This window comes from Salvelinus namaycush, chromosome 4, assembly GCF_016432855.1.
Source record: "Salvelinus namaycush isolate Seneca chromosome 4, SaNama_1.0, whole genome shotgun sequence".
NCBI classification, from domain to species: domain Eukaryota; kingdom Metazoa; phylum Chordata; class Actinopteri; order Salmoniformes; family Salmonidae; genus Salvelinus; species Salvelinus namaycush.
The window spans coordinates 13,977,854-14,000,180 of NC_052310.1; the positions used below are offsets into that span (position 1 = coordinate 13,977,854).

At 40.6% G+C, this 22,327-nt stretch overlaps 1 protein-coding gene across 3 annotated transcripts in view; it reads right to left on the reverse strand.

Moving 5' to 3' along the window:
- The window catches only part of pemt (phosphatidylethanolamine N-methyltransferase), a 94,590-nt gene that overhangs the window by 57,093 nt on the left and 15,170 nt on the right, over positions 1-22,327 (reverse strand). For all 3 annotated transcript variants that reach the window (XM_038991210.1, XM_038991211.1, XM_038991212.1), the window contains exon 3: positions 4,857-4,972. In XM_038991210.1, coding sequence (XP_038847138.1) covers positions 4,857-4,972 — 116 coding nt within the window. The remainder of the gene's footprint in view (positions 1-4,856; positions 4,973-22,327) is intronic.

Sequence of the window (22,327 nt, forward strand, 5' to 3'; positions counted from 1 at the left end):
TGTAATCGCTGCCAAAGGTGCTTCAACAAAGTACTGAGTAAAGGGTCTGAATACTTATTTAAATGTGATATTTCAGTAGTTTTTTAAACATTTGCAAACATTTCTAAAAACCTGTTTTTGCTTTGTCATTATGGGGTATTGTGTGTAGATTGATGGGGGGGAAAAACGATGTAATCCATTTTAGAATAAGGCTGTAATGTAACAAGGGGTCTGAATTATTTCCGTGTGCACTTTAAATGTTTATAAAAACTTGAGAGCACTCTGGTGCCAGTACAGCACAAAGGGTCCCTTATCCTCATTTGAGCTTTTAGGGCTCAGAAACGGGTGTAGATCTCTCTTTACGTCCTAAAAATCCAGACACTGCAATTGAGTCATCATCAAGGGAGTCTAAATCAAGAGCTCTTAGAGAAGTATAGTGCTGTTCATAGGCATTGATTCGTTTTTATACACTGATTTCACATAGAAATGTCCTTGTTTTTGAAAGAAAAGGGCATTTTTTGTCCATTAAAATAACATAAAATTGATCAGAAATACAGTTTAGACATTGTTAATGTTGTAAATGACTGTTGTAGCTGGAAATGGCAGATGTTTTATGGAGTATCTACAAAGGCGTACAGAGGCCCATTATCAGCAACCATCCCTCCTGTGTTCCAATGGCACGTTGTGTTAGCTAATCCAAGTTTATCATTTAAGAAAAGGCTAATTGATCATTAGAAAACCCTTTTGCAATTATGTTAGCACAGCTGAAAACTGTTGTTCTGATTAAAGAAGCAATAAAACTGGCCTTCTTTAGACTAGTATCTGGAGAGTATCTGGAGCATCAGCATTTGTGGGTTCGATTACAGGCTCAAAATGGCCAGAAACAAAGACCTTTCTTCTGAAACTCTTCAGTCTATTCTTGTTCTGAGAAATGAAGGCTATTCCATGCGAGAATTTGCCAAAAAACTGAAGATCTCGTACAGCACTCTGTACTACTCCCTTCACAGTACAGCACAAACTGTCTCTAACCAAAATAGAAAGAGGAGTGGGAGGCCCGGGTGCACAACTGAGCAAGAGGACAAGTACATTAGAGTGTCTGGTTTGAGAAACAGACACCTCACAAGTCCTCAACTGGCAGCTTCATTAAATAGTACCTGCAAAACACCAGTCTCAACATCAACAGTGAAGAGGTGACTCCGGGATGCTGGCCTTCTAGGCATTTGCAAAGAAAATGCCATCTCATACTGGGCAATAAAAATAAGATTAAGATGGGCAAAAGAACACAGACACTGGACAGAGGAACCTCTTCACTGTTGTAAATAGTCATTTACAACATTAACAATGTCTACACTGTATTTGTTACTTTAACATTTTTTGTTACTTTAAACCTTTTCTCAATAGGGGGGCGCCATTTCGACTTTGTAAAAATTCGTTCCCAAATTAAACTGCCTCGTACTCAATTCTTGCTCGTACAATATGCATATTATTATTACTATTGGATAGAAAACACTCTCTAGTTTCTAAAACCGTTTGAATTATATCTGTGAGTAAAACAGAACTCATTTTGCAGCAAACTTCCTGTCAGGAACTGAAAAATCTCAAATCGGGGGCTCTGTTCCAGGGTCAGTTTATACATTTCCATGTAATCTATGGGTCGACATGCACTGCATACGCCTTCCCCTAGATGTCAGTAAGCAGTGAGAATTGGAATGGTGTGTCTAGGTAGATCTGAGGCCGTATAAAAGCTCTTGGAACCGGGTGTGCACTCTTTTCAAGGTTCATCATGACGCAAGACAGACCTCAGGATTGCATTCTGAAAAGCTCTCGTTATAGGCTTTACATATATCCGGCTCTGATTTTATTCGATATAGGTGTTAAAAACATCATAATGTAGTTATTTTAAACCGAGTTATATCAGTTTATATCAGTATATTGCGATTTTCGGTATTTAATTTGTGCTGCGTTATAGTGAGTTGGGCACGTCTTCGCCACATGGCTAATGTTTACTGCTAATTCCAAAGTTGAAGACGACAATCTACAACCGAGCAACGATTCTTCTGGACAAAGGACAACTTGCACAAGATTCTGATGGAAGCTCATCAAATAGTAAGAACTATTTATGATGTTAATTCGTTGTTCTGTTGAAAAATGTTAAACTACTATTCCGGCATTAATTTCGGTGCTGTCTCACTTTAACGCACGCTGTATGTCGTAGTAACGTTAATTTTAAAAATCTAACACAGCGGTTGCATTAAGAACTAATGTATCTTTCATTTGCTGTCCAACCTGTATTTTTTAGTCAAGTTTATGATTAGTTATTGATTAGATTAGGTGCCTCTACCAAGATTTCTCCCGACATTTTGTTTGCAGCTTGGCTGCTATTCTCATTGTATAACCACGATTTGTGCCGCTAAATATGCACATTTTCGAACAAACAATATATGTATTGTGTAATATGATGTTATAGGACTGTCATCTGATGAAGTTTTGAGAAGGTTAGTGAAAAATGTAATATCTTTTGCTGGTTTATTCGCTATCGCTAACGTGCATGAATCAATGCTGCTGTGTGGTTGGCTATTGTAGTAAGCTAATATAATGCTAAATTGTGTTTTCGCTGTAAAACACTTAAAGAATCTGAAATATTGGCTGGATTCACAAGATCTTTGTCTTTCATTTGCTGTACGCTGTGTATTTTTCATAAATGTTTTATGATGAGTATTTAGGTAATTCACGTTGCTCTCTGTAGTTATTCTAGTTGCTTTGGTGAGAGTTTGCAATGTAAAACTATGATTTATACCTGAAATATGCACATTTTTCGAACAAAACATATGCTATACAATAAATATGTTATCAGACTGTCATCTGATGAAGTTGTTTCTTGGTTAGTGACTATTTATATCTGTATTTGGTCGAATTTGTGATAGCTACCTATGCAGTAAAAAAATGGTGGAGAAAAAAAAAGTTGTGTCTTTTGCTATCGTGGTTAGCTAATAGAAATACATAGTGTCTTCCCTGTAAAACATTTTAAAAATCAGAAATGATGGCTGGATTCACAAGATGTGTATCTTTCATCTGGTGTCTTGGACTTGTGATTTCATGATATTTAGATGCTAGTATTTACTTGTGGCGCTATGCTAGGCTATGCTAGTCAGCTTTTTTACTGATGAGGGTGCTCCCGGATCCGGGATTGGGACCAATTAGAAGTTAAAGGACATTTCTAAGTGACCCCAAACTTTTGAACGGCAGTGTATATATAATGTATTCCTATCTCATCCCTAAAGGTCAGAGGAAACAATCATTCACAAACGTCTTCATTAAAAATGCTAATTTATGAAGTTCTCCATGGCTCGGTTAGTGTTATTGTTGTTAACTGGTGCCCTCAGGGAGGTGGTGACAAAATAGCTGTGGTGTTGCGGGCAAGAGGGACTGGCATGGCTTTTAGAAAATTAGCATGGTATTCATGCAATTATTCACAATCATATAAGCTGTGCATGTCCGTGGTGCTTGTGTGTGTACACAAACTAACTTTCTAACTCTAGGATACTCAGAGCTCAGACGCACCATGCTGGGACAGAAGGGCTTTGCCAGCGACAGACTAAGCCATGAGGTGAGCTAGCGAGAGTGTGTGTATTGTGCAATTGAAGAGGTCAGGTCACGCTACTCTAACTTAAGGATTTAACACACTGAACACACTACTCCATCTGTCAATCTCTGTTCATTCAGTACGTCAGAGGTGAAGGCAGGTTATAAATACAAGCAAAAAAGCTGTGTTCTACATCCCTTCTACTCCCCACACCTCTGAGAGCTGTCATTATGTCTAAATGGGCTACCAGACAGGGAGAGATGGGAGGGTGGAGGCTGGAAATTGAAACTGTCAGATAAATTGGTGTTGGGTACTTTCTGAATACGTTTTTCAAAACCAGCTCTGCCTAATTGGAAAAGGGGCACACCCTCCACCCCTACTCACCCCTCACGACCAGGTTAGTGCAAGGACAGTCTTGGGGTGGGAAAGCCATCCATTCCAGGAAACTAGAAGTAACTTGTGCAACATTTAGTTTCACTAATGTAAAAATGGGTCTGTCTAAACTGATGGAGTAAGTCAGACAAGTAGCTCTCTATGAATGGAAAGTTACTCCTCACAAACAGGAAAATACCAGAAGCAGTAAACTGTTGGTCATTCTGTCCAAATATGGAGAGGAGCTGAGAGGTCCATTCATTTCAATGAAAGTTGTATATTTTCCAAAGAGCATTTTCCACTTCAATCATTAATGGCCAACTATGCGAATGATTTGGAAAAAGAGAATAGACAGTTAGTCACTTCTTGGGGAAACCCCTAAAAGTCTCTACACTTTGTGCTAATACTATGTTTCATGTGATACTTGAAAAAGACAGATATGGTATTAGCTATAACTTAAGATCACTTTGTCTTGGGAGCCACAGCCTTGAGCTACACTTGTACTCCAACATACTTCAGAAATATACAGTGATTTAGAACTCAAATGTGCATCACCACGACGGAAATTCTGCAGCAGTTACAGGTCTCCAGTACAAAAGGTTACGGTTGTACAGCCTTCAGCCATAAGACTGACCATAGGGTGGATTTGACATGACTGGTCACAGCGGAAATTGAAGTGCGAAGAGTGTGACGAAGGAGAAGGCTGTTTTTCCCTTCACTATCAGAGATAAATACAACATAACCTTGATCTACTACCACTCACACACACACACAAACGCAAGTAACCCCCCCCCCCCCCTGTCTTTAAAGTAAACAAGGAGGATAACAATCACCTGGAGGGAGGGAGAGAGAAAGCGAGCAAGAGAGAGCGCAGAAAGAGCAAGCGCAGAGAGGCAGAGAGCGCAGAGAGATGGGCACCAACCTGTGGCTGCGGTAGACATTGAGGAGGATGATGAGGGTGCCTAGGCAGTAGCAGGCCAGATAGGGACCCCCAAACAGTCTTGTCAGACCTCTCGTACGATGCTCCCAACGCGCCACCTGCAACACAAGTTTTATTTCATGAATAAAGTGCCTTTTTGGTCATGTAATATAACTAAATATGTAATATAACTAAAATAACTATTTATTTCAACATTGTTATAAAAAGCATACGTTCAACTTCATCACAAACATGTTTTCCCATCTCCAGAGATTAAATAAAAAATGACAATAAAAAAGGTGACAATTAAAGTGAGTGGGTTGACCGTAAGAGGGTGGACAATGTCATCTTAATAAATCTGCCATGAATCCCCTTGTGACAGGGGGAATGGAAGAGTGTTGTGTACAACAGGGAGTGGCAATTGTATGCTTAAAACATGTCTAGCACATCTATGGGCCACAGGGTTGACGTGTTATGCTCGACAGTTAGTTTTCCAACACAAAACATAAGATAAATAAATATCTTCAGAAATGACTTTGTCAAAGCAAAACAATCACTCGGGCTGAACAATTACAGTTCCTTCAGAAAGTATTTATACCCCTTGATTTATTCCACATTTTGTTGCGTTTCAGCCCGAATTCAAAAAGGATCAACAAATTCTCACCCATCTGCACACAATACCCCATAATGACAAAGTGAATGTTTAGACATTTTTGCAAATTTATTTCAAATGAAACACAGAAATAATCCATTTACATAAGTATTCCCACCACTGAGTCAATACATGTTAGAACATATTTTAAGTATATTTAAAATTACCTAAATTGGAACCATTTTAAATATGTTTAATGCATTTAATGTTAATTTTATTAGCATTTAAGTATATTAAATACATATAAAATGATCTAAATTGAGACACTTTTTTGTACTTAAGTTTATTGTTAATATATTAGATAGAGCAAAACAAATATAATATGAAATACACAAAAAAAAGTGTATTTATAATGTATACTTCTACAAATACCACTTCTACTCATTAACCACATTAGCTACTGTATTGAGCCATGTAAAGGTTACCTTGATTGACCAAGGTATCTTCTCAGCCAATGTTAACATGCTATTTACAAAGCAGTTGTGGCTGGAGCAGCAATTTACAATTAACACTTTTGAGATATATGCACCATTGGGATTTCACACTTTAGTTGTTCACATACATTTTTGGTAATAAATGATCACTTAAAAAATGTTTGGAATGTATATGTAATTAAAAGCACTACATTATTCAGCTCTAAAATGAACATCAAAAGATTTGAATAAGCTAAATATGAGAAACTATATCATATTATAAATCAAAACTTCAACTGCAGAAAATTATGCTGGGGAATATGCCAATGTTTGTGCACATGCATTTTTTTGAGTATGCTTCAAATATATTTTGTGGACATGTAAGTTAAATATACTTTTTTGAAAGTATACTTAAGTATATTTTCTTGCAATATGAAGAAGTATACTCTCAGGAAGCATGTTCCTCAGCTGTGCAATATCATTGTCAACTTTCTCTGCACTTTTCTGAAGAGGAATTCAGAAAGTACTTCAAAACTCATTGGCAATGAAACTACAGTGCCTTGCAAAAGTATTCATACCCCTTGGATTTATTCACACTTTGTTGGAAAGCAGACTGAAATAGGTTTTCCTCTAGGAGTTTGCCTATTCCGCTTCTTTTTATCATAAAAAACTCCCTAGTCGCAGTCTAAGGCACTGCATCGCAGTGTTTGGGCGTTCGATCACAGGCTATGTCATTAACGGCCGTGATCGCGAGTCCCATAGGGCGGCGCACAATTGGCCCAGGGTCGTCCGGGTTAGGGGAGGGTTTGGCCGGGGGGCCATTATTTGGTTCATCGCACTCTAGCGACTCCTTGTGACGGTCTTCAGTCTTCAGTTGAACGGGGTTTCCTCCAACACATTGGTGCAGCTGGCTTCATGTTTTGGAGGACGTATGACTCGACCTTCTCCTCTCCCGAGCCCATTGGGGAGTTGCAGCGATGAGACAAGAATGTAATCACAAGATCGGGAGAAAAAGGGAGTACAAATGTGCAAACCCATAACATGATGCAGCCACCATCATGCTGGAAAATATGAAGTGGTACTTAGTGATGTGTTCTGTTGGATTTGTCCCAAAATAACGCTTTGTATTCAGGACTTAAATTTAAAAAATGGCCACATTATTTGCAGTTTTACTTTAGTGTCTTATAGGATATTTTTATTCTGTACAGGCTTCCTTCTTTTCACGCTGTCAATTAGGTTAACATTGTAGAGTAACTACAATATTGTAGAACATAAGTCCACTTTGACAATATGGGGTATTGGTTGTAGGCCAGTGATAAAATAAAATCTTGATGTAATCCATTTTAAAGCCAGGCTCTAACACAAAATGTGGGAAAAAGTCAATGGGTAAATCTTTCTGAAGGCCCTGTATGTATGCAATAAGGCACTAAAGTAAAGTACTAAAGTAATAGAATAAAACAAAAAAAAAAAAATAATAATAATAATACACTTTTAGGCCTAAGTGCAAAGCCTTATGTTAGCGGCAAATCCAACACAACACATCACTGAGTAACTACCTCCTTATTTCAAGCATGGTGGTGGCTGCATCATGGTATGGGTATGCTTGACATCGGCAAAGACTGGGGATTTTTCAGGATGAAAAGACATGGGATGGAGCTTAGCACAGGCAAAATCCCAGAGGAAAACATGCGTCAGTCTGCTTTCCACCAGACACTGAAAGAGGAATTCACCTTTCAGCAGGACAATAACCTACAACACAAGGCCAAATCTACACTGGAGTTGCTTACCAAGAAGACAGTGAATGTTCCAGAGTGGCCAAGTCACAGTTTTGACTTAAATCTGTCTGAAAATCTCTGGCAAGAATTTAAAACGGCTGTTTAGCCATGATCCCCAACACCTTGACAGAGCTTGAAGAATTATGAAAATAATAAAAATCTGCAAATATTGCACAACACAGGTATCTTATGAGACTTACCCAAGAAGACTGTTATTGGTATTTCTAACATGTATTGACTCGGGGGGTGAATACTTATCTAATCAAGGTATATTAGCATTTCATTTTTCATTAATCTTTAAACAATGTTATAATTTTCTTTCACTTTGACATTACAGAGTATTTGCACCTTGTGTCTGGAACTCTATCGGAGCGATGCCACACCATACTTCCACGAGAAATTCCATCATGTGGTGTTCGTTCTCAGGCACCGCTCCAGAATACCCCATAAGTGATCAAATGAGTTTATATCCTCATCAAACCATTCAGTGACCACTCGTGCCCTGTGGATAGGGGCATTGGGGGCATAGCCATGGTATCCAAAATAATGCCCTGCCCAGCAATTTTATACATGACCCTAAGCATAATGGGATGTTAATTGCTTAATTAACTCAGGAACCACATATGTATGGAAGTACCTGCCTTTAATTCCTTTTGTATCCCTCAATTACTAAGTGTTTCCATTATTTTGGCAGTTAACTGTACCGTATATGCTTTATGACAGGAGGTACTATCAATACACAGGTAGATCAAAGCATTACCACACTGTGTGAATGCATTCTGTGCCAGCACCATTCACAGATTCAATCAAGGCTTAGGTAACAGCCTGGATAGGCCACTCCATCCAGTTACTTACCACGGGTGTATTTCTGACAACAAGGTCCTGGCTCGTCTCTGATATGATGCATTAGGAGCTCATAAATGTGTTTGTGTGGGCTTTATTACAGAGGTACTGAGTGTCTTAGTGGGTGCAGGCTCAGTCCCCCGGGGCCCGGTTCTCTGACAGGGCCCTAGAACCAGCCTAATCGCCACATGAGATTCATGCCCCGTATTAATGCACGGCCGCGCTCCGTCCCTGTCCCCAGCCCAGGGAAACAGAACATGCCCTAATCACATGCATAACAGGCTACACATTAGAACTCCTCCTCTCCTCCTACAGCTATGCTATTTACTGTTTAACCATTTCAGTAATGCACACGATTCAAATGAGTGCATCTGTCTTAGATCTTCGATTAGATCCTATCTCATCCGATCACACAGACTATACCAGAAATGTCAGCCTACGACAGTTAGTCTAGATGCACAGTTGATATAACTAAACAAACAAAAGACAAAACCATTATTGTCTTGTCTGTCTAAAAAGCGATACTAACACCTTCTCCCCTGTCAAGGTGAACCTCATCTATAGCACACCGTGGCCTTTGTTCCACTAGACATTTATATTTCAGTAATTTAGCAGAAGCTCTTATTCAGAGCAACTTACAGGAACAACTAGGGTTAATTGCCTTGCTCAAGGGCACAGACAGGTTTTTCACCTAGTCAGTTCAGGGATTCGAACTAGAGACCTTTCAGTTACTGGCCCAACGCCCTTAAACTTGGCTACCTATTCTACAGTACGCAGCCCTGACTAGTCAAAGCCTTGGGGAAAATAATACATGTAGGCTGCAGAGAAAAGCCAGAGTTTAGAATTGTAGACAAAATGGTTATGAAACACACACAGAGAGAGAGAGAGACAGAGAGAGGTGACCTTATCCCCACTCGACGAGACAGAAGGGCTGAATCCTATATTGAAATTCAACGCTACAAAACCAGCAGCAATGGTTTCCATGCAAACCGTTGTTTGTGCTCCTACAGTCTGACTCCACTGGCTATCGTGAGGATGAATCAGCTATGGAGACAAACATTGCATAATTTGAGCAGGAGATCGAGACTATCAAATCGGTAATCCATCCATCCATAATCATTTTAAATCAAGAGTGAAATCATGAATCTAAAGCACTTTAATTCTAAATATACACTACTGGTCAAAAGTTTGGACACACCTACTCATTCCAGGGTTTTTCTTTATTTGTACTATTTTCTGCATTGTAGAATATAGTGAAGATATCAAAACTATGAAATAACACATGGAATCATGTAGTAACCAAAAAAGTGTTTAACAAATAATTTGAGATTCTTAAAAGTAGCCACCCTTTGCCTTGATGACAGCTTTGCACACTCTTGGCATTCTCTCAACCATCTTCATGAGGTAGTCACCTGGAATGCATTTCAATTAACAGGTGTGCCTTGTTAAAAGTTCATTTTTGGAATTTCCTAACTTCTTAATGCGTTTGAGCCAATCAGTTGTGTTGTGACAAGGTAGGGGTGGTATACAGAAGATAGCCCTATTTGGAAAACGAACAAGCAAAGAGAAAATGACAGTCCATGATTATTTTAAGACATGAAGGTCAATCAATGCTGAACATTTCAAGAACTTTGAAGGTTTCTTCAAGTGCAGTTGCAAAAACCATCAAGCACTATGATGAAACTGGCTCTCATGAGGACCGCCACAGGAAAGGAAGACCCAGAGTTAACTCTGCTGCAGAGGATAAGTTCGTTAGAGTTACCAGCCTGAGAAATTGCAGCCCAAATAAATGCTTCAGAGTTCAAGTAACAGACACATCTTAACATCAACTGTTCATGGTCGAATTGCTGAAAAGAAACCAATACTAAAGGACACCAATAAGAAGAGACTTGCTTGGGCCAAGAAACACGAGCAATGGACATTAGACCGGTGGAAATGTGTCATTTGGTCTGGAGTCCAAATTTGAGATTTTTGGTTCCAACTGCCGTGTCTTTGTGAGACGCGGTGTGGGTGAACGGATGATCTCTGCATGTGTATTTCCCACCGTAAAGCATGGAGGAGGAGGTGTTATAGTGTGGGGGTGCTTTGCTGGTGACACTGTCTGTGATTTATTTAGAATTCAAGGCACACTTAACCAGCATGGCAACCACAGATTTCTGCAGCGATACGCCATACCATCTGGTTTAGGCTTAGTGTGACTATCATTTGTTTTTCAACAGGACAATGACCCAACACACCTCCAGGCTGTGGAAGGGCTATTTGACCAAGAAGGAGAGTGATGGAGTGCTGCATCAGATGACCTGGCCTCCACAATCCCCCGACCTCAACCAAATTGAGATGGTTTGGGATGAGTTGGACCGCAGAGTGGTCCAAGAACAATCAGCCAACAAAAGTTCAGCATTTGTGGGAACTCCTTCAAGACTGTTGGAAAAGCATTCCAGGTGAAGCTGGTTTTTTATTTCACCTTTATTTAACCAGGTAGGCCAGTTGAGAACAAGTTCTCATTTACAACTGCGACCTGGCCAAGATAAAGCAAAGCAGTGCGACAAAAACAAAGACACAGAGTTACACATGGTATAAACAAACGTACAGTCAAAAACACAATAGAAAAATCTGTATACAGTGTGTGCAAATGAAGTAAGGAGGTAAGGCAATAAATAGGCCAATAGTGGCGAAGTAATTACAATTTAGCAATTTACACTGGAGTGATATATGTGCAGATGAGAATGTGCAAGTAGAAATACTGGTGTGCAAAAGAGCAGAAAAACTAAAACAAAACAAATATGGGGATGAGGTAGGTAGATGGTTGGATGGGCTATTTCCAGATGGGCTGTGCACAGCTGCAGCGATCGGTAAGCTGCACTGACAGCTGACGCTTAAAGTTAGTGAGGGAGATATAAATCTCCAACTTCAGTGATTTTTGCAATTCGTTCATTGGCAGCAGAGAACTGGAAGGAAAGGCGGCAAAAGGAGGTGTTGGCTTTGCGGATGACCAGTGAAATATACCTGCCTGAGCGCGTGCTACGGGTGGGTATTGCTATGGTGATTAATGAGCTGAGATAAGGCGGAGACTTAGCAAAGACTTATAGATGACCTGGAGCCTGTGGGTTTCGCAACGAATATGTAGCAAGGACCAGCCAACGAGAGCATACAGGTCGCAGTGGTGGGTAGTATATGGGGCTTTAGTGACAAAACTGATGGCACTGTGATAGACTGCATCCAATTTGCTGAGTAGAGTGTTGGAGGCTAATTTGTAAATGACATCGCCGAAGTCAAGGATCAGTAGGATAGTCAGTTTTACGAGGGTAAGTTTGGCAGCATGAGCGAGGGAGGCTTTGTTGCGAAATTGGAAGCCGAATCTAGATTTAACTTTGTATTGGAGATGCTTAATGTGAGTCTGGCGGCATCATCGCAAAACTTTTAGTGGAGCAACCACTGTAGGTGATGCACAGACGTTTTTGTGATTGAGCTTGAAATGTCGGTCACGGAGGAATTAATATGGGTGAACCGAAAACAAAGTTGGGTTAAGGTAAGCTTAATTCTGATTTGTCAGAAACTCGAGCTCGGCAGGTAGCTTAATCCCCCATGATCATCAGTTAGATAGAAACATGGAGATCTACCGCTTTCATCCAGCTCAATGACCTTAACTCCCGAGGACACAGAGGGTCACATAGGTCTGGGATGTTGGAGACTATGTCAACGGCACTAGGTCTGGGGATCCTGTGAGATTTTCTTGGCCATTTCGAAATGGGAGGGAAAACAAGCTCTCCAGACAACTCAATGCAGACAATGCAGACGCTAGATAGCTAGGCTAATTTTAGCCACAGCCAGTCAGTGGTGTATGCAAACGAATCACTTGCGAAATACACTCACTGAAAATACCCTCTGCGAGCTCCATCTAGCTAGCTACCAATTGTGTCTGGTGGGGATGTTCACAACCAGGGCAAATAGTGATAAAGCTCTGGAGTTCTTCAGGCTTAGGATGGTGTGTGTGTGTGTAGGTATTTTCTGCATAGAAAAGTATTGGGCAGTATTGGGTAAGTCCCAACAGTGAAAAACAAAAACATATTTTTTTATTACTTTAATGAATTTCGGGATGGAAACAATGCTTTAAGTGTAATCTTAAAACAACTTAAACCAGATTTAAAGTATGTCGAAGAGATAATGGACCTATATATTTTTTTATAATACATATTTGAGAACTAACAAATCACTAAAATAGAAGCTAGACAAACTACTTCAGGAGTATTGGTTTTGTGGTAATGTTTGCCATGGCAAATGCATAGAATTGCAGGAAATTAGCTAAAAAAACAAACAGCTACATTTATCTCAGCTCCATGGTAAAATGTGTAGATTTGCAGGAAATTAGCTTAAAAGCTGCAAAAGTTCTCTAAGCTCCATATTTATTTTTTTAATTGCAAGAAATTGGCTGTAAAACACGATGGGGGGCCTCAAATGTTCTTGCCTGGGACCGAATTCAGCCACGCCAACGGGCTGACCGCGCTCATTTCCACGAACTTGCCACGCCCACCACTTAAGCCCCTTTTTGAGCCAGGAAAAAAACCTGTGGGTGGGTGTGTGTGCAGGCGTGGCTGGGTTCGGAGGTAGCTGCAAAAAATGTGAGTGTACACAAGCACGCTCCATAGCTGTCATATCCAAAGGAACGCTAAACATCCAAGCTAATAAATTAGGCTAAATATAACTAATTAAGTTCAAATGTAAGATAAGATCATGATGGCCCAATTATATGCAAAGGGCTGCATGGTGCAGCAGCTCATAAGAATATAATTTTGTGATTGTGATTGCATTTTTGGACTTTAAAATGAATGGTATATTAAATGGTATTGATTATTGCAGAATATAACTTATAAATGCCTTGTGAGCTTAGATCAATTGTTGTATCCCATAAGAACCCAAAATATAAGCTTGTTTTACCCCATGTAAATAATTAAAATCTAAATAAACACTGTATAGTCTCAAAACATGGTTAAAACTATAATTTTGATCTCATGGATAGTCAGTCCTTGCATTCATTGCACTGTCTATGAATTTGAGAGTGTTTACATTTCTCCATCCCCATCCATATACTAAAACACTAGCGGGGTGGTCACAATCTTGTTTGAACTGCAGATTGTCCCATTAAATTCAACAATAATCTCAACGTCCCTGGTCCACTTGACAGTCTGAAGTAGTTACAAAGTAACCTTGGCAATAATAACATTAATAGATTGTTACGTCGGCAGCCAATGGAAAGACATGGAGTAGCTACCATCTAAGATGAAGAGTTGCTCAAATGTTGCTTTATAGTGAAAATACTGAATTCAAACTATTCAGTCAGACGAGCACAGGTGGAACCTTGAATACCAGACAATTACATGTGAGGCTTCAAGCAGAATCCCTATCATGTTTCTCTTCACTTTGTTTCACATTTTTTGCTTCCCTCTCATGATGTGCTCCCTCGCCCTTCTCCCGCCTCTATTTCACTTCTTTCCATTGAAATGAAAAGTAATCTTACTTCCTTTCTATTCCCCCCTGTAAAACACATATTTTTTTCCATTATTTAATAATTTTTTACCTGCCCAAATGTTCAGTACATCTCCCAGCTAGCCTTTTATTATATTGTGCTTCTCCTCTCATCCCTTCACCCCCGCACCCCTCTTTTCTTATCCTTTGTTAGCTAGTTCTGCTAAGCTCCTTTCATTCATGCTGACTCATGGTCTGGCTGATTGTTCTGGGCTGTGGCTCATCAGACCAACTCAGGCACTCAATAAGACATCAGAGGGTTGAAAAGGGGTCTTTAGGCCCTGCTGGCTAATTGGCTGGCACCCATTCTACTGTACATCAGTTGCATTTTCCACCATAAGGCCTGAGAGGCTGCTTATTAAAATGGGCATAGGAGTGAGGCACCTGTGATGGTAGTGAGTGTGTAAGGTGGATGGGAGAGAGGTTTGACTGCAGTTTTTCGCAAACATAGTTTTTCCTTCAACACCGATTGATAACTCCAATGCTACCACCGCCGCCCACCACCTTACGTCGAGCCTCCTCATTCACCTCAGAGAATGAGCGAAAAAGGTCATGTCAAAAACTCCACAAGGGTCTGTATGCTATTGTGTTAGTGAGGTCTTGGGCGCTGTGTGGGTGAAAAGGCATGCTGTACCAGAGTGTGCTGCCTTTTAAGCATCTACTGTATAAATGAAGAGGGTCTTTTAGGGTGATGTAATGTTTACATATTTTGCATTACTCATCTCATATGTACAGTTGAAGTCGGAAGTTTACATACACCTTAGCCAAATACATGTAAAACTCAGTTTCACAATTCCTGACATTTAATCCTAGTAACAATTCCCTTTCTTAGGTCTGTTAGGATCACCACTTTACTTTAAGAATGTGAAATGTCAGAACAATAATAGAGAGAATGATTTATTTCTGCTTTTATTTCTTTCATCACATTCCCAGTGGGTCAGAAGTTTACATACACTCAATTAGTATTTGGTAGCATTGCATTTAAATTGTTGAACATGGGTCAAACGTTTCAGGTAGCCTTCCACACGCATCCCACAATAAGTTGGGTGAATTTAGGCCCATTCCTCCTGAAAGAGCTGGTGTAACTGAGTCAGGTTAGTAGGCCTCCTTGCTCGCACACGCTTTTCAGTTCTGCTCACAAATTTTCTATGGGATTGAGGTCAGGGCTTTGTGATGGCCACTCCAATACCTTGACTTTGTTGTCCTTAAGCCATTTCGCCACAACTTTGGAAGTATGCTTGGGGTCATTGTCCATTTGGAAGACCCATTTGCGGCCAAGCTTTAACTTCCTGACTGGTGTCTTGAGATGTTGCTTCAATAGATCCACATGATTTTCCTCCCTCATGATGCCATCTATTTTGTGAAGTGCACCAGTCCCTCCTGCAGTAAAGCGCTGCCACCCCCGTGCTTCACGGTTAGGATGGTGTTTTTCAGCTTGCAAGCCTCCCCCTTTTTCCTCCAAACATAACGATGATCATTATGGCCAAACAGTTCTATTTTTGTTTCATCAGACCAGAGGACATTTCTCCAAAAAGTACGATCTTTGTCCCCATGTGCAGTTGCAAACCGTAGTCTGGCTTTCTGATGGCGGTTTTGGAGCAGTGGCTTCTTCCTTGCTGAGTGGCCTTTCAGGTTTTGTTGATATAGGACTCGTTTTACTGTGGATATAGATACTTTGTACCCGTTTCCTCCAGCATCTTCACAAGGTCCTTTGCTGTTATTCTGGGATTGATTTGCACTTTTTGCACCAAAGTACGTTCATCTCTAGGAGACAGAACGCATCTCCTTCCTGAGCGGTATGATGGCTGCGTGGTCCCATGGTGATTATACTTGCGTACAACAGTTTGTACAAATGAACGTGGTACCTTCAGGCGTTTGGAAATTGCTCCCAAGGATGAACCAGACTTGTGGAGGTCTACAATTGTTTTTCAGAGGTTTTGGCAGATTATTTTTGATTTTCCCATGATGTCAAGCAAAGAGGCACCGAGTTTGAAGGTAGGCCTTGAAATACATCCACAGGTACACCTCCAATTGACTCAAATGATGTCAATTAGCCTATCAGAAGCTTCTAAAGCCATGACATCATTTCCCAAGCTGTTTAAAGGCACAGTCAACTTAGTGTATTGTAAACTTCTGACCCACTGGAATTGTGATACAGTGAATTATAAGTGAAATAATCTGTCTGTAAACAATTGTTGGAAAAATTACTTGTGTCATGCACAAAGTAGATGTCTTAACCGACTTGCCTAAACTATAGTTTGTTAACAAGAAATGTGTTTAGTGGTTGAAAAACAAGTTTAAATGACTCCAACCTAAATGTATGTAAACTTCCGACTTCAACTGTATATACTATATTATATCCTACTGTGTCTTAGTCTATGCCACTCTGACATTGCTAGTACAAATATTTAGATATTCTTAATTCCATTCCTTTAACTTTAGATTGAGTGTATTGTTAAAATATTACTTGTTAGATATTATTTCGCTACAACCGCAATAACATCTGCTAAACAGTGTATGCGGCCAATAAAATTTGATTTGAATTTGATATCTTTCATTGACTGTACAGGAGCCGTGTGCAGCATGTGTAGGAGCAGTTCGAGCTTCAACTTGGTGGGAGAAGCTGTGCTGTTACTGTGTGGCAGCGTTTCACAAACTCAGTCCTGCGAACCTTAACTTCTCTAGGGTAGGGGGCAGCATTCGGAATTGTGGATGAAAAGCATTCCCAAATTAAACTGCCAGCTACTCATCCCCAGAAGATAAGATATGCATATTATTAGTAGATTTGGATAGAAAACACTCTGAAGTTTCTAAACTGTTTGAATCATGTCTGTGAGTATAACAGAACTTATTTAGCAGACGAAACCCCGAGGACAAACCATTCAGATGTTGTTGTTGTTGAGGTCACTCTCTTTTCAATGAGTTTTCATTGGGAAACCAGATTTCTAAGGGACATGCTTGCAGTTCCTACCGCTTCCACTGGATGTCAACAGTCTTGAGAAATTGGTTGAGGTTATTCCTTTGTGTAATGAAGAAGTACGGCCATCTTGAAAGAGAGTCACTCGATGTGTCCTGTTTGTTAGAGGCGCGAGACCAGAAGGCTAGCTATAGTTGGTTTTAATCCTGTATTGAACACAGATCATCCCGTCTTCAATTTGATCGATTATTAATGTTAAAAAATACCTAAAGTTGTATTACAAAAGTAGTTTGACATTTTGTTGGCAAAGTTTACAGGTAACCTTTGAGATATTTTGTCGTCACGTTTGAGCAAGTTGGAACCTGTGTTTTTCTGGATCAAACGCGCCAAATAAATGGACATTTTGGATATATATCGACAGAATAATCGAACAAAAGGACCATTTGTGATGTTTATGGGACATATTGGAGTGCCAACAACAGAAGCTCGTCAAAGGTAAGACATTAATTATATTTTTATTTCTGCGTTTTGTGTCGCGCCTGCAGGGTTGAATATGCTTATCTCTCTTTGTTTACTATGGTGCTATCCTCAGATAATAGCATCGTATGCTTTCGCCGAAAAGCCTATTTGAATTCTTACATGTTGGCTGGATTCACAACCAGTGTAGCTTTAATTTGGTATCTTTCATGTGTGATTTAAGGAAAGTTTGATTTTATAGTAATTTTCATAGTCATTCATTTTAATGTGGCGCTATGCATTTTCTCAGGCTTTTTGCCAAGTGAGACAGTAGCGTCCCATCTAAACTCAGATTTTTGGATATAAATATGAACTTTACCGAACAAAACATACATGTATTGTGTAACATGAAGTCCTATGAGTGTCAAAGGTTAGTGATTCATTTTATCTCTATTTCTGCTTTTTGTTACTGCTCTCTTTGGCTGGAAAAATGGCTGTCTTTTTCTGTGACTTGGGTCATACCTAACATAATCGTTTGGTGTGCTTTCGTCGTAAAACCTTTTTGAAATCGGACACTTTGGCTGGATTTACAACAAGTGTATCTTTAAAATGGTGTAAAATACTTGTATGTTTGAGGAATTTAAATTATGGGATTTCTGTTGTTTTGAATTTGGCGCCCTGCACTTTCACTGGCTGTTGACGAGGTGAGACGCTACCGTCCCACATACCCTAGAGAAGATAAGGGGTGCGTTTTGTTTTTTGCCCTAGCACTACACAGGTGATTCAAATAATCAAATCATGATGATTAGTTGAATCAGCTGGGTAGTGCTTGGGCAAAAAACAAAAATGTGCAATTAGGGTCCCGAGGACCGAGTTTGGGAAAACCCTATTGCATTTCAGTGTAGAAAGTCATTTTGGGGCAAAGGGCAACATCGTCTAATGCTAGGTCGTGAATCTAGCTTGGTTGACATTGTAACCTGAGTGTAATCAGTTTTTTTATTTGACCTTTATTTAACCAGGTAGGCTAGTTGAGAACAAGTTCTCATTTGCAACTGTGACCTGGCCAAGATAAAGCAAAGCAGTTCGACACATACAACAACAGAGTTACACATGGGATAAACAAACATACAATCAATAATACAGTAGAAAAAGACTATATACCGTATGTGCAAATGAGGTAGGATAAGGGAGGTAAGGCAATAAATAGTCCATGGTGGAAAAGTAATTACAATATAGCGATTAAACACTGGAATGGTAGAATGTGCAGAAGATGAATATGCAAGTAGAGATACTGGGGTGCAAAGGAGCAAGATAAATAAATACAGTATGGGGATGAGGTAGTTGGATGGGCTGTTTACAGATGGGCTATGTACAGGTGCAGTGATCTGTGAGCTGCTCTGACAGCTGGTGCTTAAAGCTAGTGAGGGAGATATGGGTCTCCAGCTTCAGTGATTTTTGCAGTTCGTTCCAGTCATTGGCAGCAGAGAACTGGAAGGAGAGGCGGCCAAAGGAAGAATTGGCTTTGGGGGTGACCAGTGAGATATACCTGCTGGAGCGCGTGCTACGGGTGGGTGCTGCTATGGTGACCAGTGAGCTGAGATAAGGCGGGGCTTTACCTAGCAGAGACTTGTAGATGACCTGTAGCCAGTGGGTTTGGCGACGAGTATGAAGCGAGGGCCAGCCAACGAGAGCATACAGGTCGCAGTGGTGGGTAGTATATGGGGCTTTGGTGACAAAACGGATGGCACTGTGATAGACTGCATCCAATTTGTTGAGTAGAGTGTTGGAGGCTATTTTGTAAATGACATCGCCGAAGTCGAGGATCGGTAGGATGGTCAGTTTTACGAGGGTGTGTTTGGCAGCACGAGTGAAGGATGCTTTGTTGTGAAATAGGAAGCCGATTCTAGATTACATTTTGGATTGGAGATGCTTAATATGAGTCTGGAAGGAGAGTTTACAGTCTAACCAGACACCTAGGTATTTGTAGTTGTCCACATATTCTAGGTCAGAACAGTCCAGAGTAGATGATGATGGACGGGCGGGCGGGTGTGGGCAGCGATCGGTTGAAGAGCATGCATTTAGTTTTACTTGCATTTAAGAGCAGTTGGAGGCCACGGAAGGAGAGTTGTACGGCATTGAAGCTCATCTGGAGGTTAGTTAACACAGTGTCCAAAGAAGGGCCAGAGGTATACAGAATGGTGTCGTCTGCGTAGAGGTGGATCAGAGAATCACCAGCAGCAAGAGCGACATCATCGATGTATACAGAGAAGAGAGTCGGCCCGAGAATTGAACCCTGTGGCACCCCCATAGAGACTTCCAGAGGTCCGGACAACAGGCCCTCCGATTTGACACACTGCACTCTGTCTGAGAAGTAGTTGGTGAACCAGGCGAGGCAATCATTTTGAGAAACCAAGGCTGTTGAGACTGCCAATAAGAATGTTGTTGTTACGGTGGGATTCGAAATGGTCGGTAATCTGTTTGTTAACTTGGCTTTTGAAGACCTTAGAAAGGCAGGGTAGGATAGCATAGATATAGGTCTGTAGCAGTTTGGGTCTAGAGTGTCTACCCCTTTGAAGAGGGGGATGACAGCTTTCCAATCTATGGGAATCTCAGACGATACGAAATAGAGGTTGTGAGAGAGAGTGTAATCAGTAAAAGTATTGAGTAATCTGGTTGACGTTAGCGCCACCAGCTAGCCATAGAGTCAGAGAGATAAGAAGGAAGAAGAGGGACAGGCTGACCCTGCCATTACCTCAATGTCAACATGGCTGACTGAGCCCACTGCAAAGGAACGTAAGCAAATTCTACAGTAAAGGGTAGGGCGGGCACACAGTCCTGTCCAGACCTTGAGGCTGGGCTGCTGCACAACTCAAATCTCATGAACCACAGACCTGCTAACTATCATTTCTCCCCTGCAATGATTAATTATGGTCACAGTGATTGCCTTGAGTGCACACACCTAGTTACTCAGGTCATTATCAAATCACTGATTAAAAAGAACGACAAACTAGAGGTAAATGGACGCAGCCATTGAGGACCAGCGCTGAAATATCTCACTGAGCTCACTTCCCTTCTCTGCACAGCTAGAACACACAAACTTGTCTCATGTCTGGGGCACAAATAAATATTGAATGCAGCTATGGTGGTACTAGCTAACTCATGTCTGACTACAACAGTGTACTAACTGTGAAATGCTTTCGACACCTTGTAGAGTCCATGCCCCGACGAATTGAGGCGGTTCTGGGGGCAAAAGGGGGTGCAACTCAATATTAGGAAGGTGTTCCTAATATTTTGTGCACTCAGCAAATTATATACACTAAGGCAACAGCCAAAGGGTATTCAAACAAACCCTATACAGGTGTCAAATCCTCCTTGTACATTCACAATTTTGATAAGTGTTCAGAATATTTTACTTTCAATTGAAGGCCAGTGGACATTTATAGGCTAAAGAAAAGTTGGGTAAGATGTTTGTGAAAAGAAGCTCTACCCTTTCTACCCTTTTCTCTGAAATTATATAAAAGATCTATTGAATAGCCTCTGTCTGAGTTTTTATTTTCGCCTTTCCCGCAGCCCCTCTTGAATGCTTTTAGGTTATTCTCACAGAGAGAGAGGACGCGTGCTGTACCGATTCAATAGAATTCTAGAATGTTCTCTCACAGTCAGAACCTCTCAAGTTGGTTTATATTTCTCTACCTCTTTGTCTCCCTTAGTCTCTACTTATATGGTGAGAGTTTCGCTGACTTTGTTTCTTGTGTTAAGATTTTCTGAACAACAGATATGAATGACTGGCAAAAAAGATCTGAGTGACCCACCAAAAAAAGACCTGAAGAACTGGCTGCAAACTTCAGAGACCACCAGGGCTTGGTGCTGCTAGCCCAAAACTCTCTACTCTAGTATTAGAAGAATACCATTAGTTGCTACAAAACAAATTCCGACAAACTATGACCGCTTTCATGACATTTAGTGTGCCAAGTGTTATTGTTATCAACCAGTTGACGGGGGAAATCACTCAAAGGCAATATTGTTTAGGTGTTTCAATATTACATCTGCGTCTAAAAGATAAAAGCGTTATATAAACAGCTGATAATGCATGTTAAGGGCGTGCATTTACATAACCATCCCAGATAAACGTGTCATGTTGTCCTCCTAACTGCAAAACCTGGGGCAGATCCTCGGTCTCTGCAAATGTGTTGAAGGCATGCCCTTAAAAACAGATGACTTCTTTCAGCATGTTATCCAATAGACAACTATCAATTTGTTCAGTTTCATTGAATTAACTTCCAACACTGATTGCTTTGATATGTAAACTAAGGAACTGTGAAAGAAATGGGTTGGGAAAAATAGAGGGCGAAAAACAGAGTGAAGAGAGGAGGGGATGGGCAGGAAAAACAGGCGAGTAACAGAGAGAAGTTGGGAGAGGCTTTTAACTATATGGTATACAGCTATGGACAGAATCAGTGTTGAAGTACTAGAGAGCGGTCTCCAGACTACATATTGAGTGTCTAGGTCTTGTCTCGGTGTCGGATACATTTGACTCAGTCTCCATAGTGAAGACTCTGTAATTTCTTCATGTCAGAATTATCAGCTTCCATTCAGTCAGAGCATAAAACCGCTTTGCCAGGCCAAATATATACACTCCTTTCTTGAAACAATATCTTAACAGCCTTTATATATATTATAGACATGTTTGCACAGTGGCGAAGCTATAGGCCTTCAGTGTGTGACAGGTTCGTGATTCTGAAAGGACAGCAAGCGTAATACTAGGTCACTCATGTAGGGAAGTGCACTTTTTGCAAAACACAAAGGGCCAGTGGTGCAGTGGAAGGTATATGCAGGTATAAGCCGTATACCCACTTTTTTTGTCAGTGGGCATTGCTTATACTCACTTCTTAATC